We start from the raw sequence: 16,069 nt of genomic DNA, 5'->3' as shown, positions 1-16,069 counted from the left end.
TGAGCAGGAACCAGACTGGTGGCAGAGACTATCTGCAGTGGAGACTAAGTTTTGGGGTCTCTCATCCCTGGCCCCTAGCCTCTTACTCTGCTGTCAGTCCCACCTGTGCAAAGGGGCGCACAATGCTTTTAAAGTCGACGTGTGTCACTTAGGCTTTCGTACACATTTTGCAGTGGGGGAAGATGACCCTGAGTAAGGAATTCCAGCAGGGTGGGGACCCTTTCTGGAGACGTGCCTGGCATTTGGGTCCATAAACCTAGTAGACCAGCGATGGATAACTGTGAATGGTGAGTGGGCTGCATTCGTGGCCCCCCTTCACCTCAGCAGGCTGCAGCAGCCCATGGCTCATTGGGGTCCAATTGCAGCTCTGCAGCCCTCCACCTTTATGTGCCTCATGCACTGGGGCCCTGGGGCCCCACACTTCCCTGTTCCTTCCCCATTGGAGTGTGTGACTTGCCTGATTTGTACTCCATTCCTGGTCTTCCCCCACCCCTCCCAGAGCTGAAGCAGCCGCAAACAGCTCCTATCCCTTGTGATAAAGGGAAATGCACTTGTTTTGCAAAGTGAATGTTTTAAATGCTCCAGTTCATAAACCTTTCTGACCACCCACAGCCAACATGCTGTAAAAGGTGGCAAATTCTGATCTGTTTTACAGGGTTTGGTCTCTGGTGTGTTTGCGAACAAGGTATTTTTTTATTTCCCCTTCACCTGCTATAAGATGTTTCCAAAATGGGATTTTTACATTGCCAGATGGTCAGTCCATTCCTACAGTTGTGTAGCCCGCTTTAAAGCAAAGGCTGCTAATCATGGTTATTACCTACCGCCTTTGCCTGTTACCAGCTCTTCCAGTTTATTTTTAAGGCATGCAGTTAAACCACATAAAATAAATTTGAACCGCTCTGTTTTCTGAAAATTGAGCTGAACCTGGAGTTCGTTTGCTCTGGTCCTATAAATGCCATTCTGTGATGCAGGGGCTTACGAGAGCAACATTTCGGTTTAACATGGTCCCTTCCGAGATGATGTAATCGTCAACTTTTCCTCCTTCATAACCAACATTTTATTGCATGTTAAGCAGGGTGATTCATTTAGCTCTTAAGTCTCTTTCTGCTGAGTGATATTTTAATGTCTGTTAGCAGCACCTGGAATGCATCATCTCCTGTGGAAAAGTATCAACGACAGCCCAGCAAACCACGGGAAAATGGCATAAATTCTTCAGCAAGTCAACACAGAGTGGCTCTTTAAAAGGGCTTCGCAAATCATGTGACAGATTTTGGCATGTAATTAAATGTATATTGCCGGCTTATCTTATCAAGCAAAAAATAGCAGTTGGTTTAACGTGTGCTAATAGGCGCTCTAATAGAGGAGGAAAAACTTCAGAGCCCCTTTGGCTTCCTTCTGCAGCTGTGGCCTATCACTAAACCAACACTCTGCTGCTCAAGTACATGCTGCCAGCAGACTCCAAGGGCCCCTTCCCTTTCTTATTAAAGGTAACAGAAACATTCCTCAGCCAGCAGGCCCTGCGTGCATATTACCAGTAGAAACAGCCTGAGCTCGTCTTGTTCTTGAGCTCAGCGCTTTTGCCCAAGTTAGGCTCCAGACTGAAGAGGAGTGGACTGAAGGATGCAGCCCCATGACCTACTAGCCTCCCATGAGAGAACCCAGGTCTGTTGCTCTTCCGTGCAGTGCCCTCAGCCCACACAAGAAGGATGAAATTCAGCCCCTGGCAAAGGCCAGCACAAGTCACACCCTGGGGAACGGGTGTCACAGGTTCCTCACACCCCAAACTGCAGTGGGTGTGAGTGTTACAGCCTTGGCCAGGGAGCTCCAGCTCTCTAGCCTAAGCTGCTTCATGGCTTGAGCTCTGGAGGTGCCTTATTTGATCCTCAAGGAGCTGGCCAAGATGGCAGCTGACCCACATACCCCACTTTGGAGTGGGGTTCTCTCAGGGCTGCCCTTCTGAACTCGGGTGCCCTACGCAGCCCGAGTACCTGCACCCTCCCGTCTGCTGCAGAGCTGAACAGCAGCTCCGCAGGGTGTGGGGCAGTGCTCGGGGCTGTGGGGCCAGGAGGCAGAGTTGGGAGGGGAGGGCTGAGGGGCCAGGGGATTTGGCCAGGAGGCACAGTGGGTGTGTGAGGGATTGGACCATGGGGCCAAGAAGTGGAGGGGGAGCACTGAGGAGCTGGGGAATTGGGCTGTGGGGCTGGAAGGCAGAACAGAGTCCCAGAGGCTGGGGCATTGGGCTGGGAGGCAGGGCTGGGGGGTTGGGTGGCCACATCCAAGCGGCAAAGCAGAGGCCAGGGGATTGGGCTGCGCAGGGGACACACTGGCGCAGCACAGGGCACTTCTTTGTTCGGGGCAAAGCTGTGCCTGTCACAGCTGCGGCTGCCTAGGGACGGCCCTGGCTTCTCTGCCTAGGAAGGAGCTGGGGCAGGTGTGCTGGTAGGCGGCACAGTGCAGCCCAGAGGTTCCCAGGGCAGCGGGGACTATGGCCATTGTGCAGCCTCACACGCTTTGCTCCTGAGGGAGTTTTGTGCTGAGTGACGACTTGGCTCCAGTAAGAGGCTACTTAGGAGTAACTGGGGTCCAGGGGCGAAGTGACTAAATGTGTAGGGCAAAACTGATCCCCCGGGCAAGACAGTGCAGCTCCACCAAAGTCTGTTCCCCTCTGGCTTTCCCCACAGCCCAACAGCAGTTGTGGGGAGACCAGGGGGATGCAGCTTCACGGAGGCAGGCAGGGCGGCCTGGGGGTGAGGGTGTGCTGGGGAAACAGGTGAGAGGAACATGCACCCCCCTGCCCAGAGACACCGCACTGGGTCCGGGAGCTCGAGCCTGGTCCTCACATCCCTGCATGCGGATCAGATGACTGGGTCAAGCAAGTCTTTTTTTTCCTTTCCCTCATCTGTAGCTGACATCCTTAGTAATGTGAGTGCCTGGCACATTCACCAGATCACCCTGTGCCCGGCTCACACAGCAGCAGAGGATACGACTGCATCACCACGGGCCGCTCTCGGCACAGAGGCGGCTTTGATGAACTATAACCAGAGCTGGAGGCATCTGTTCAATATTGTCTCCTCTGGGAGCTCGTGCATAGTTGAGCAGTGGCTCTGAGGTACACTGGAAGTGTTCTCTTGTGGGACAGCAGGGTGGCCAGGAGACCAAGACAATCACCCCACCCCCAATGCCTTTCTCCACCACGCCAGGTGGCTGCCTGGAGGTCTTTGTCCTTTCCAGTTCTAGGAGATAGACCTATCTCCATATATTTTTAACAGAGTCCCTTAGCAATCACATGTCAAGTAGGCATTCGTTTCCAGGTGCGATTAGGGCCCAGCTCTCCGTCCCCAGAAAGGACGGGCAAGTGCAGAAGGGGCGGGGACGTGGATGATCAGCCCTGAGCGCTACCCTGACTGTAGCACTACCTCCTCCCTAGCCAGGTGGAGCAGCACTGCCGTGACACTCCAAAAGATTCTGCACCAAGGCCTCTTAGCACGAGGGTTTGTGTGATGTGTGGGTCGAAGTACGTTCATGGTGGTTCTCTCGACAGGCCGTTTCCTTGTTTCTCCATGTTTGCACTGGGCAGTTTTTCAGTGGAACTGCTCTGCCATCTAACTCACCAAAGTTTTGTTGTTGGAGACGTATAGAGGAACCATCCCCTGCTGCCCTTCTCTGGGGAGTGGGAAGGAAAATATGAACTAACAAGGCATGTGCCAGCCATCACACTGAGGGCTCTTCTTCGGCGTGGTGCATCTTTCCTCTCCCACCTTTCATCTCTTTTTAAATGGGAAACTTTATGGGTTGGGGACTGTCTCTCCATAGCTAAGTTTAAAGCACGTAGTCCTTGTAGCTAGGCACTGCAGTAAAAATAGAAATGACCTGAACATGTTTTGACTTGTGTTCTCCATGATCTGTGACTGCATTGGCTGGAGTTCTCTTTACAGAAGAAGAACATTAGCTTGGACTTGTAAATTTCATGTGTCCGTGTGGTAACCGAGCATAAGAAGGAACAAAGTTCTGAGTTAAGAAACTCATCAAAGAGAAGCATAATAAGCAATTGGTTTAGAAAAAAGTCCCCAGGCTACAGCATGCAGCTGAGTTTGTTTTCAGTCATGCAGTGTAAAAACTGCTGCCATAAACTGGATTTAAAAAGCATAAAAGCACATGCCTGGAGGGCCAGGGTTGGTCTATCCTTTCCAAACATCCTCAGTGAGTATCCTTCATAGCTCCGCCTTCAGAAAAGCCAGGAGGAAATCTGTGTACTGGATCTGAATGAAACTTGGAATTTTCATTCCAGGGGAAATTCTGACATTTGGATTTTTTTTTTTTTTTTAAATTCTGAATTGGAACAGAAAGTCAAAATTTCCCCAAAGGAAAATCAAAATGTTCTGTTTTCCTTCAGAATTCTACATCTTTTTCTTATTTTCCTATTTCATTTCTGTGTTTTCAAATTAGGGTTTAGTTCTTTAAAATTATACAGTATAATATTGAAAAATTAAACTGATTTCAAAATGCAAACCCAAAAACCTGAAATGTCCTGTTCTTAGAAGGACCTAACCCAAACATTTGGAGCATTTTTTAAAAGAAGAGTTTATTTTAATTGACGTGTTCACACACACAATGTTTCTAGTTTGACAAATCAGCATTTTTTGATGAAAAAATGAGCCATTTTGAACACCTTTCGGGATTCAAGTTTAGTTCTTTGCTCTGCCACAGGCTTCTGATATGGCCTTGGGAATATCACCTAACCCCTCTTTACTTCACTTCCTGATGTGTACAATGGGGATAATACCACTGGCCTTCCTTACAAGTATGTAGTTGGTATAAATATATTAAACATCAAGAGGTGCCCCCATACTGCAGTGATTGGGAGCGTAAAAGATATTCAGTTGCACCCTAGCTAGATTGCAAATTTATCTGTGTTTGCAGTTTTTCTCTTACAGGGTTGTAAATGAATTTCACAGCTTTTATCCCCAAAATTTATTGGTGCAAAATGTTTCTCCAAAAAGTGCATTGTTGAACATTCCTTAGACATAATTCTTCTCAGAAAAACGTTTTTCTCATCAGCAAGAAGAAACAATATCACGTGACTTTCGGGTACCAATCACATGCCATAAATAATTTATGTGAATAGCTTGGGGCCATCTCCGTAGGCTGAAATTTGTTTGCATAAGAGTGATGGTGTAAATATTTGTGAATAAGAAATACGTCGTTAGAATTCAGGTTCACAACAGTTTTGCAGGGAGTAAGAATATTATATTTCCTCATCGTTATTATGTAGGTCTCCTTTCTCTTTATATTATGTTCAAGGGTACTTGTTTTCCTTGAGGTGTCTCAGAGCCAAATCCTTGTGCTTGCTTATGGAAATAAACAGGGTAGAAAAGAAATTCCAGAGTGAACTTTTCCCTATTTAGCTAATGCATCAGGAAACCCCAGTGTGAGAGAGTGTTTTTCAAAATATTACATTTGGCTGCAAAAGTGCCCTCTTGTTTCTCTGCTGGCTTATGCATTATTAAAATCCATGCCTGAAGGCAATTTTCAAAACCAAAAGACTGAGGTGTGGTTTTGTTTTTTTTTATTTAAACAAAATGGATCTTGTCTTAGAAATTAAAAAATCTGTTTCAAAGCTCAGTACTGAATGAGCTACAGGGTAGAGTGTGTATCTGGATAGCCAGGACTCATGCCAGTGATGAGCATTCATCAGAGCCATCTGCATTAGTGCTAATGTAACGGTACTGTTTGGAAATGATGTGGCCAAGTGGTTAGATCAAAGTGTTGGGAGGGATGGGGAAGTAATTCAGACCAAGCCACTGAATTGCTCTGGGGTCTGGGGCGAGTCACTTAATTTCCTTGTGGCTTGGTCAAATGAGCTATGAGAGTACAGCAGATCTCTGTTGCACATTTCTCTGCACAGAGGGTTTCAATTCCTCTGGATGGCAGCTTCCCAATTTGCTGACAGAACAGGCGCCAAACGGGCAGCTGGGAATTGAGATCCATTTTTGCTGTAGATCACCAAGGAAACTTCTCCCCCAATCCTGGGATAAGCCAAGCATCAAGTAGTGCTGCTTTCTACACTGGGTTTATTGATCATACTTTGCCCTTCTACCATATATTCCCCTTGGAAGAAATCAAAGTGCTTTACAAGTACTGATGAGTCCAACTCCAGAGCACTGTGATGAGGGAGAGGAATGATTATAGGATATGGGGAAACTGAAGCATGGAGGTAAATTATTTACATGTTTGATCAGGAGTAGAAACCAAGAGCCTTGAATCCCAGTTGCAGACCAGAGTCAGCAACCCCCTGGCATGCATGGCAAGAGAGCCCATTTTCATCCCATGTAGCCAGGAGCTTGCTCAGAGCCAGGCCACCTGTGGATTAACACAAGACCAGCTAATGCTACAAACCCCCACCTGAACAGGAAATCTCTGCATCTCCATTTACACATCACATCTCACAGAGCTGGAAGGGACCTCAGGAGATCAATGAGGCCAGTCCCCTGCCCTCTTGGCAGGGCCTGTTTGCCCCACATGTCTAAATGGCCCCCTCAAGGATTGAGCTCACAACCCTGGGTTTAACAGGCCAATGCTCAAACCACTGAGCTCTCCTGAAGCTGTTAAAAGTGGGAATATCAGGCTGTGTCTACACAGCAGAGCTAGTTTGGGCTATTGGAGGTATCCTGAAATAGCTACTCTGTGTCTTTGACACATGCCCATCATTTCAAATAGTTTTTGAAATAACAGACGTGCTCTCTTGGCATTCCTGTGTTCCTGGTTGCAGGAGGAGTAAGGGATGCTTTGAAATAAGCCTATTTTGAGGTTAGGCTGCCCTGAGCATCTAGTGGCACTCGGTCAAATTTTGGTCCTCTGCCTTGAAAAGGCTGCTGACCCCTGCTGTAGACAGAGCTAGCAGTCTCCCTTGAATGGTTTAAATACTACAGCTTCTGCCTCCCTGCTGACAGCTACAGTGTGCTGCATGGAAAAACGAGAGGGGGAGCTGCCATTTATGCCTCAGCAGAAGGAGGTGTGGGTGCGTGTGTTTCCTTGGGTTTCTACAACCTGTCTTCCACTCTCCGCACAAACTATTTTATTTCAGACAAATAGACTCTCCTCTCAGGGCACGTCTGCACTAAGGGGAAGAGCAGCGCTGCCATGATCTATCTTCCCTGGTTCTATTTACCACACTGAGTAGGACGGCATTAAATGGAACCCATCGACTGTGGTACTCCCCCTCACTGTCATGAGGAGAAAAGGGAAGTTTCTGCTGTCCGCTGCCTGTGGTGGGGCCACGACAGACATTCGACCAAAGATAAGTCAACTCCAGCTATGCAGTTCTTGCAGCTGGAACGGTGCAACTTAGGTTGAATTGCCTTCCTAGCGTAGGCCAATCTCCAGAATCGATTCTCCCAGCCCATTCAGACCCTCACGCTTTCCCCTTCCTGTTAACCTGCAGACGGCCTCCTCCAGAGAACACTGCAGGGAGGCGGGGAGTGAAGCATAACGTAACCTACTACTGCTTCTAGGCGATCTGGGTTTTAGACCCAGTTTGGACAGTGGCCTGCTGAACAAGCTTGGCCAAGTCCCTTCCTTGGCATTTTCCCCTTCTACAAAGCGATACTGACGTCCTGGGTCAAGTGCCTTGAGATCTGCTAGAGTGATGGACAAGTTTCAGAGGGGCAGCCTTGTTGGTCTGCTTCAGCACAAAGGAGGAGGAGTCCTGGTGCACCCGAAACACGAACAAATGTAGGCCCAAATAAATGTGTTAGTCTTTAAGATGCCACAGGTCTCCTCAGTGTGTGTGTCAGAGAGAGAGAGAGAGAGAGTGCGAGAAATCTAAAGGACCCCGCTGCAGTGTGGGGAACATTTTTTTTAAATTACGTAGCAAATACCTGGAAGCCCAAATTCTAGTCCGTTACTGGCTGCTTTTTCTGACGGACGTGCACCTGTTTGCTACCATGGAGCTACGCTGGATTGCTGGTAATGCAGTGAGTAAGTGAGGGAAAGATGGAAGCACAGCTAGTGGAGAAGAGCAAGGCTCTGTAAAGTGCAAAAGGAAGAGTGAGGAGCACTTCTGAGTTCACTGAATTAGCCATGTTGTTATTGCAGTAAGTTCCTAACAGGCCAGACCCTATTAGGCAACAACAGCAGTGACCATATTTTGGCCAACATCAGGGACTGAGAGAGAGCTAACACTGCTTCTGCAGTTGAAACTGAAGAGGTAGGCAACTCTAGGAGACTCATATCCTCTACACAGATCAGGCACAAGGTGGGGTGGTAGGACACACAATGGATGTTGCCAGTGAGTTACATGCTTTCTTGTGAATCGAGGTAGCATCAAAGCAATCTGAATCCCTGTTAAGACCCCCAGTTATCTGACAGCCACCAACTTTACTGGCAAACCTGAGTTGGAACCAGAGCTAAAGGCATGAGCTCATGAAGACAGTTTGAGCGCTGTGTTGAATTGCAAGTATGAGTAAAAACACTCATGCTCAATGTTTCCAGGAGGAGGTCCTTTGGTTGGGAATTCCATAGGCCAGGAGGTATCCCACTCTGTGCTAACAAACTGTTTCCACAACAGGTGGGTGACAGTTTTTGTCTGAAACTTTTTTCCCCAATCAAGAAACAGATTTACAAACACCGAAAGGTCTCAAAAATTTGTGTTTATTTTGCTGAACTTCTCCATCGGGGATGGGGGAACCCTTAAAATTTCTATTTAACCCCCCCCAAATATTTCAACTTTTGGTTCAAATGACTGTTCCCAAATTTCCTTTAAGGACCCCCAAGGAAATGTTTAAACATTGATAAAGCCCAAAGGAAACATTTTAGTTTTTTGTCACAAAAAATATTTTGTTTGACTCTCCCACAATGTCGTTTTTTGGAGACTTTTCAGCAATGACAGCAAAGCAAAAAGGTCTTTATTTGCACAGCTCTCCTGGGTCAGTCACGTTCACGTCATGATATAAAGTGACTGCGGGCCATGGGAATTCACCTATGAGAAGCAAACACTTCCCTTTCAACATAACTTCCTAAGCATGTCTCCAAAGCCCCAAACATCAAAGTGTCGTTCATATTGTAGTTAGCAAAACCATAACACAATGTGCTGGATCAAAATCAAACTGCTGTCAGAAAGTCATTAAACATATTTGTATTACTCCTTGAAAGCCATAACTTACGATTAGCAAATGCCCGTGGGCTTATACTGCCATTTTCACTTCTGTTTCTTGGCTTCCGCCCAATAAAGCAGCAGGTCAGCAGTTTGTAGAAGCTAACTGGAATGTACTTTCCTGCTGGCTCGAGCAAACATGATGGAGGCTAAAGCAACAGAGATTCAGGTTAAATAATTTCTCCAGGCAGAAGCAAACCCATTGCCAATGGAAATCCCTTGTGCAACAGGGAGCACATGCAATGGAAGCTATGGAATGTGTGACGGACTTCAAACGAGGCAGTAATTTAAGGAATTGCATTGCAGAAGTACTCAAACAAGGATGGTGTTAAGAGATAGTGCAATCTTGGGGACTGGGCACTGGACAAAGAACCAGTTAATCTGAGTTTGAGCTCAACTTTGCTACTGACTTGGGGTGCAGCCTTGGGCATGTCTCTTCATCTTTCTGAGCCTGGGTGCCATCCAACTGTCTGTATTTATGAAGACTGTAAACTCTTCAGGTTATGTCTCTCACTAGGTACAGCACAGGACAGCATTTGGTCTGAGCATCTAGGCATTATTGTAATAAAAATGCACACCTCACTTTGGCTTTTTTTCTGTTCATGAATCCTCTCTGGTGAGAGCCAGATTTTTACAGCTCTTTTGTTGTCTGTACTTGTTCAGAGACTAGGCTCTACTAACATAGTTGGGCAGATGGATTATCTGCAAGCCATTCAGATCAACTAACACCATCTGGTATTTTACTGTTTGGAATCCACTGTTCCAGGAGCATAGTTAGCCACTTGATGATTACCTGTGGTGTTCATTCCTCCTGATGCCCCTGGCACTGATCACTGTTGGAAGACAGGATATTGGGCTAGAGCAGTGGTCCCCAACCTTTGCAGTAATGCTGCACACTTCGATAAGAGAAAAAATTCCACAGCACGCCCACTTTTTTCAGCTGAATCAATTGTTTATAAATGTCACGTTATCTTATCTTGCCTATGGTTAACGGTCTTACTAGAGAGGTTTGCAACATAGTAGTTCACATAACAAACTAAACAAGGATCAAATGGGATGTTGATCAATTGTGTAACCGCTGAAAATTTCAGTGATTAGGAATAGCCAACATGGATTCACCAATGGCAAATCATGCTGACCAACCTGATTGCCTTCTATGATGCAATAACTGGCCCTGTGGTTATGGAGAAGGAGGTGGATATGCTATCCCTTGACTTTAGCAAAGCTTTGGATATGGTCTCTCACAGTATTCTTGCCAGCGAGTTAAAGTAGTATGGATTGGATAAATAGACTGTAAAGTGGATAGAAAGCTAGTTAGATCATTGGGCTCAGTGGGTTGTCAACAGCCTGATGTCTGGTTGGCGATCAGTATCAAGCAGAGTCCCCCAAGAGTCAGTCTTGGGGCCAGTCTTGTTCAGCATCTTCATTAATGACACTAAGCTGGGTGTTAGAATGGCCAGAACTTTTCCCCTTTCTCACCCAAATTTGCATGCTGTCCTAAAAATAGAAACAGGGCCAGATCTTCATCTGTGTAAATTGGCACAGCTTGTACACCAGTTCGTACCAGCTGAGGATTTCGCTGGCGTAATTTATCATCACCTCTATGTTTCAGTTCCACCCACAATATGGTCCAGTGGCATGAGAGGATGTGCTAAAAGTGCATCTGAATTCTTTAGAAAGGTGCTTGGGTCTTAGGCTGTTGAAAAACCATCTTTGCTGGCCACGTCCAATGAAATGCTGAGTGTTCTGTGCGTTGCCTGCCTGGGAGCCTACCCTTCCTGGAGGAAGCATTGATCAGGGAGCGGATGGCAGGAGCATTAGCAAAGGAATGCGCAGCGCTCAATCAGGCGTTTTTTTTTGCATTTTTGCTCACACCTTTTGTGTGCGAAATGGGGACTGGAACTGTTTTTAATAGAAGGAGTTCATTGTGCTGTTGGCAAGCCCTGCACCATCCCAGCTGGCCTCTTGCAGCTATTGATTAAACAGTAACATTGCCAGGAGTTCTCCATCCGTCACGATGATGGGAATTCCAATCGTGAAAACACCAGAGTGAAAAAAGCCTTTACAATTGCAACCTGCAGCTCACCCAGCGAAGAATGAACAGGCATTGAGCACACTATAAATATTTATTGGCACGGCAATAAGAGGAGTTTGCTTTTGTGGTCCAGACTCGAGCCTGGATTTGTCGAGGGGCGTGTTTGAGAGAGAAAGTGGACTGAGAATGCTTTGTAGTGGTTGGATTGTGATAGGGCAGGTTTAGGGGAGAGATTTTACCTTATTCTCTTTGTTAGTAAAGCGAATTTGAGAGAGGGGCTGACAGTGAGCAGCGGGCATGGCCCACATTCTCCTCTGTGGCACCAATGACTCAACAGACCAGTGGCCTCAGGGCACCTGCTGCAGGCTCCCCCACTGACATTAAGAAGAGTTGTCTCAGGTTCTGCCATGAGAGAACCAGGCTCTGGAAGCACATGGCATGGACCTGCCTCGGTCATAAAGGAGAGAACTCCCTTTTTACTATAGGTTGAATCTCTCTAATCTGGCACCCTCGGGACCTGACCAGGGCCAAATGAGAGAATTTGCCGGATCAGGGGAGGTCAGTATTGTCTAGCACATTACCAACACTTCCACTGCTTTCTGGGCTCTTAGAAGACATTTGGGGTAAATTACAGCAAAATAACAGCACAAAACACTGAGAGCCAGGACTGGTGGCTGGAAGCAAATTTAATGGGACTGCAGGAAGCTTGGCCACACCCACGATAGGCAGTCATCCGGTGAACTAAAATCATGCCAGATTGCGGCTGTTGCCAGACTAGAGAGGTTCAGTCTCTACAGAGTCCTCTTCTGTAGCAGAGAACAAGAAGCAACATTGGAAGTCACCTCACTTCCCCCGACCTCTCAGGGTTCTAGTACTGCCTAGTGGAGCTGAATCTGTCCAGATCTAGCTAACCACTATGGTACAGACAAGATTTCCCATCTCCTCGTGCAGCCTGAAGCTGGTGGCCTGCCGCCGCTATTTCTCTGGGTCAGAGAGTAACTTAGTCCAGCATTTGAACCCTTCCTCAAAGTTTCTGCTGTGGATGCCAGCGGTGGTGCTGTTAGTTTAATCAGCGAGGATGACATTGTGTGGTGCTGTGGGCAGCCGAACAGTGTGAACTGGACCAAGCTGCACCCACTCAAGAGGGGGCGCAGGCAGCCATGAGATGGCAACATTCTCAGTCGCTATTGTTATTTAACTTGTTTGTGGTAGAGTCTGCAGCGTGTCAGGTGCTGTACAAATAGAAGGGATGGGATGGTTCTTGCTGACCCATTCTGAAATCCCTCCCCCAGGGTGGATTGGTTTAAATCACAGCCATTTAAATCACAAAAAAACAAAATAATTGATTTAAGTCAAGTTACCAAAAAAAGGTAAGACTGACCGTACTTAGAGGGTACTTATCATTTTGGGGTAAGCCCCATTGGATTCCCTGGCACTTCTGTTTTTTGAGGAAACAAGTATAAAATGGGGCTCCTTGGAAAAGCTGAGTTATGCTGAAGTGAAATAGGGAATAAACTTATGGCATTACCATTATGATCTGTGACCAGGATGTTTCAAAATAAGAGACTTGTGTTAGGTACATAAGTAAGCCTCTTCCACTCCTACATCTTGGAGCATAGACCATTGGTGACCATTTGCCATGTCTCCTGTCCTGGGTGATCTTTTTCAGTTCTGGCCCTGTGCATCCCAGCTTTTTGTTCTCTGCCTTCAGGTCTCTGTGCCACGTGTTTCTTGTGTGCAGTCTTTTCCTTTTTCCTTGTGGGCTCCAACTTCAGGCTTGCCTTGTGCTGGTTGTGGTTGGCAATGTAAAATCAGAAAATGGCAGTGGCAACTGGCTACTCTAGATTTCTCTTACTGCAGCTTTCTGTATTGTGTACATGTCTGAGAGATTCTGAACCAAGTTAACTAATTAAACAAGCCAGAAGGATTAGCTAAGCTAATCTTCCTTCCCCCACCCCTGACACCTCCACATTCAACACAGCAAAAAGCTTGGGAATTTATGTGTCGAATCACCCTTATACTAAAAGGCATTGAGTGAATCCTGAAGAACAATGCATTGCAAAATGAATTAGTCAAATTATTAATGAGTTGATCCACTCAGCCATATCTAGATCTTCAGTTACATCATTTTCTCCCAGTAAGCAATTTTCCTTCTGGTGTTTCATTCTTGCAACTAGGCCCTGAATCTCCTTCAGGCACTGCTTACACTTGACACCTTTTCCTTTTTTACCCCAGGAACAAGTTTCTTCACAACATTCCCAGCTAGGGTCTCGTTTACACCCAGAAGTCAGGACAATATTTCTGTGGCAAAAGTGTGAGGGAGTACAGGAAGCTGTGTGTGCACTGAATAATGTCCTTACCCTTCTCTATCAACTCCACTGTTCCTTTCTATGCTGTGTGTGTGTGCCCTTTCCTATATATTATCTCTCTGTCTTTAAAACAATGTCTTAAGTAACTCCTCTGCTGTGCTTGGCCAACACCCACCACCACATAAGCACAGAACAAAAACACTCCTACCCAGCTGGTGTCTTTCTTTGCACATGTGACTTTTTACTCTGCTGAGAAACAGAAATGGAAAGCCCAGAACTTTCAAGAAGCAAGAACAAGTAGTTAGGCTGGACAGGCGAGAGCCATTAATTCATTTTCACATTAATTTGTTTTTATGGGACTGTAAATGTACATGTAATATGTTTGTGATGAGATTTAATTGTAACTGTTATTTTTTAAATGAGAAATTTAGTATTTTATTGATTTTTTTTAAAATAAAAAATTCAATTTAAATAAAAAAATCCAATTAAAAAAATTTAGCCATCCAGCACACGCAGCTAACTAGAAGAGAGTCTCGCTGTCTTTTATGTTAGTCATACTTTGCTGCCCATCCCTGTTGGTCACCCTACTGTAATTCCCGAGTCACTGTCCAAAGAAACTCCTTATACCAAGATAATTGACAGAAGAACCTTAACCTGTGTGCTTAATTCAAGGGAAGACAAGTAATGTGATTTTCATACTGTACTTTGCTTCTTGTCCAGAGTATTACAGACTAAAGCCAGTTCCTGTTCTGACTTCCATCCAGTGCCACCCCAGTGTTGTCAGTAGGGTTGCACTTGGTCTGCTGGTTTGGGTAGACAAGCAGAAGGGACAGTCCTTGACCAAGGCAGCTTACAGTCTGCTCATGCCAGAGGTGGCAAAAACAGGGAAATGAGGACGAAACGGGGTCTGTTGGAGAGGGAGGTAACAAATTGATAACTCTGGCAGAAAAAGAAAAGCCACAACTCTAGGCAGGACCTGACAGGAATGGCTTGTAGGCATCGCAATACAATATGGCTTAAGAAGAAAGCTTTGATGAGGGATTTTCCCTGGCCATTGGGCCTGGCACGTGGGGACTGATGGCTTGATATTATCAGCTCATACTTACATGGCTGCCTGTCACTGTAGATGTTAATGAGTCAAAGCTGGGTAGACCCACATAAGTCGTTACCATTGTTCTTGCCTTTCTACAGGAATCTGATGCCACGGACTGTAGAGGGACAGATCACGATGGAGAAAACTCCAAGTTATTTTGTGACCAAGGAGGCCCCCAAGCGTATTTACAACATGTCCAGGGACACCAAGCTGATCGTGGTGGTGAGGAACCCCGTCACCCGCGCCATCTCAGACTACACACAGACACTGTCCAAAAACCCCACTATCCCCAGCTTCCAGGCACTGGCCTTCAAGAACGCAAGCACGGGTCTCATTGACACCAGCTGGAGTGCCGTGCGGATCGGCATCTACGCTAAGCACCTGGACAACTGGCTGCAGTACTTCCCCCTTTCGAACTTCCTCTTTGTCAGCGGGGAAAGACTCGTGAGCGACCCGGCTGGGGAGATGGCCCGAGTGCAAGACTTTCTGGGTCTTGAGAGAGTTGTAACAGAGCAGCACTTCTATTTCAACGAGACCAAGGGCTTCCCCTGCCTGAAGAAGCCAGAAGGCAACAGCCGGCCCCGCTGCTTGGGGAAGTCGAAAGGGCGGCCTCATCCCAAAATCCACGGGCAGGTGATCCAGCGCTTGCAGGAGTTTTACAGACCCTTCAACATGAAGTTCTATCAGATGACTGGGCAGGACTTTGGGTGGGACTGAACCCTCACAAGGCCATTGGCTTTCTAAGTTACAATGGGGAGAGGGCAACTAGTCATCTTAGCAGTCCTCCAGGGCCCTTTGCACGTGGTGTGCCAAGTTGCCCAAGGAGTCTAGCATAGGTGTACCCAAGGCAAACTTCTGGAAGACTTTCCCCATTTTCTAATTTATATTGGACCTGTTTCTGGAGAGAAATGCACACTTACTGAGTAAAGAAAATATTTAAGAAAGACGAACAAAGAAGTAAAACCCCAACCCCCAGATCAGATTAAATATTCTTCCATATGCTAATCTATATTAACCAGGATGGTTTTCTGATGGTGAGGGTGAGTGTGTGTGTGTGTGCTTGGATGTGTGTAGCGACAAAGGCACTAAGATTCACAATAAAGCTTTGCAAATCAGAGTTGGCCTCCTAATACTGCTCTTTCTCTAACTATACCGAGAGTGCTGTAACATTCACAGACCTCCACCTTCAGCCTTTTAACAAGCAGGGCAAAAGACCCTAGACAGCAGATCCAAGTTTAGACATTGGATGTCTTTCTTGCAAAGGGACACTGGAAAGATAACAAAAGCAGCCCGGTTCAAAGCTGCTGCTCAGCGTTGATTTTGAAGGAGCTAGGCTGGCTCATACCAGCTGAGGATCTGGTGCTGTACGTTAAAATACAAGTGACTTATGATAATTACATGCTGTGAGTCTGATATTGCTCCTGTCATTGAAGTTAGTGGAATTTTGGCCATTGATTTTATTGGGACCAGTAGCATACCCC

General features: G+C 46.5%; 1 protein-coding gene across 1 annotated transcript in view; it reads left to right on the top strand.

The window, feature by feature from the left end:
* HS3ST6 (heparan sulfate-glucosamine 3-sulfotransferase 6) overlaps positions 1 to 15,385 on the top strand; it is a 97,812-nt gene extending 82,427 nt beyond the window's left edge. The window contains exon 2 of the mRNA XM_075010819.1: positions 14,687 to 15,385. Coding sequence (XP_074866920.1) covers positions 14,687 to 15,305 — 619 coding nt within the window. The 3' untranslated portion in view covers positions 15,306 to 15,385. The remainder of the gene's footprint in view (positions 1 to 14,686) is intronic.
* Positions 15,386 to 16,069: the final 684 nt, after the last annotated feature.

Source organism: Carettochelys insculpta, chromosome 16 (genome assembly GCF_033958435.1).
Source record: "Carettochelys insculpta isolate YL-2023 chromosome 16, ASM3395843v1, whole genome shotgun sequence".
Taxonomy (NCBI): domain Eukaryota; kingdom Metazoa; phylum Chordata; order Testudines; family Carettochelyidae; genus Carettochelys; species Carettochelys insculpta.
Note: the sequence above shows the minus strand (reverse complement) of the source record. Positions and strands in the feature narration are given on the sequence as shown.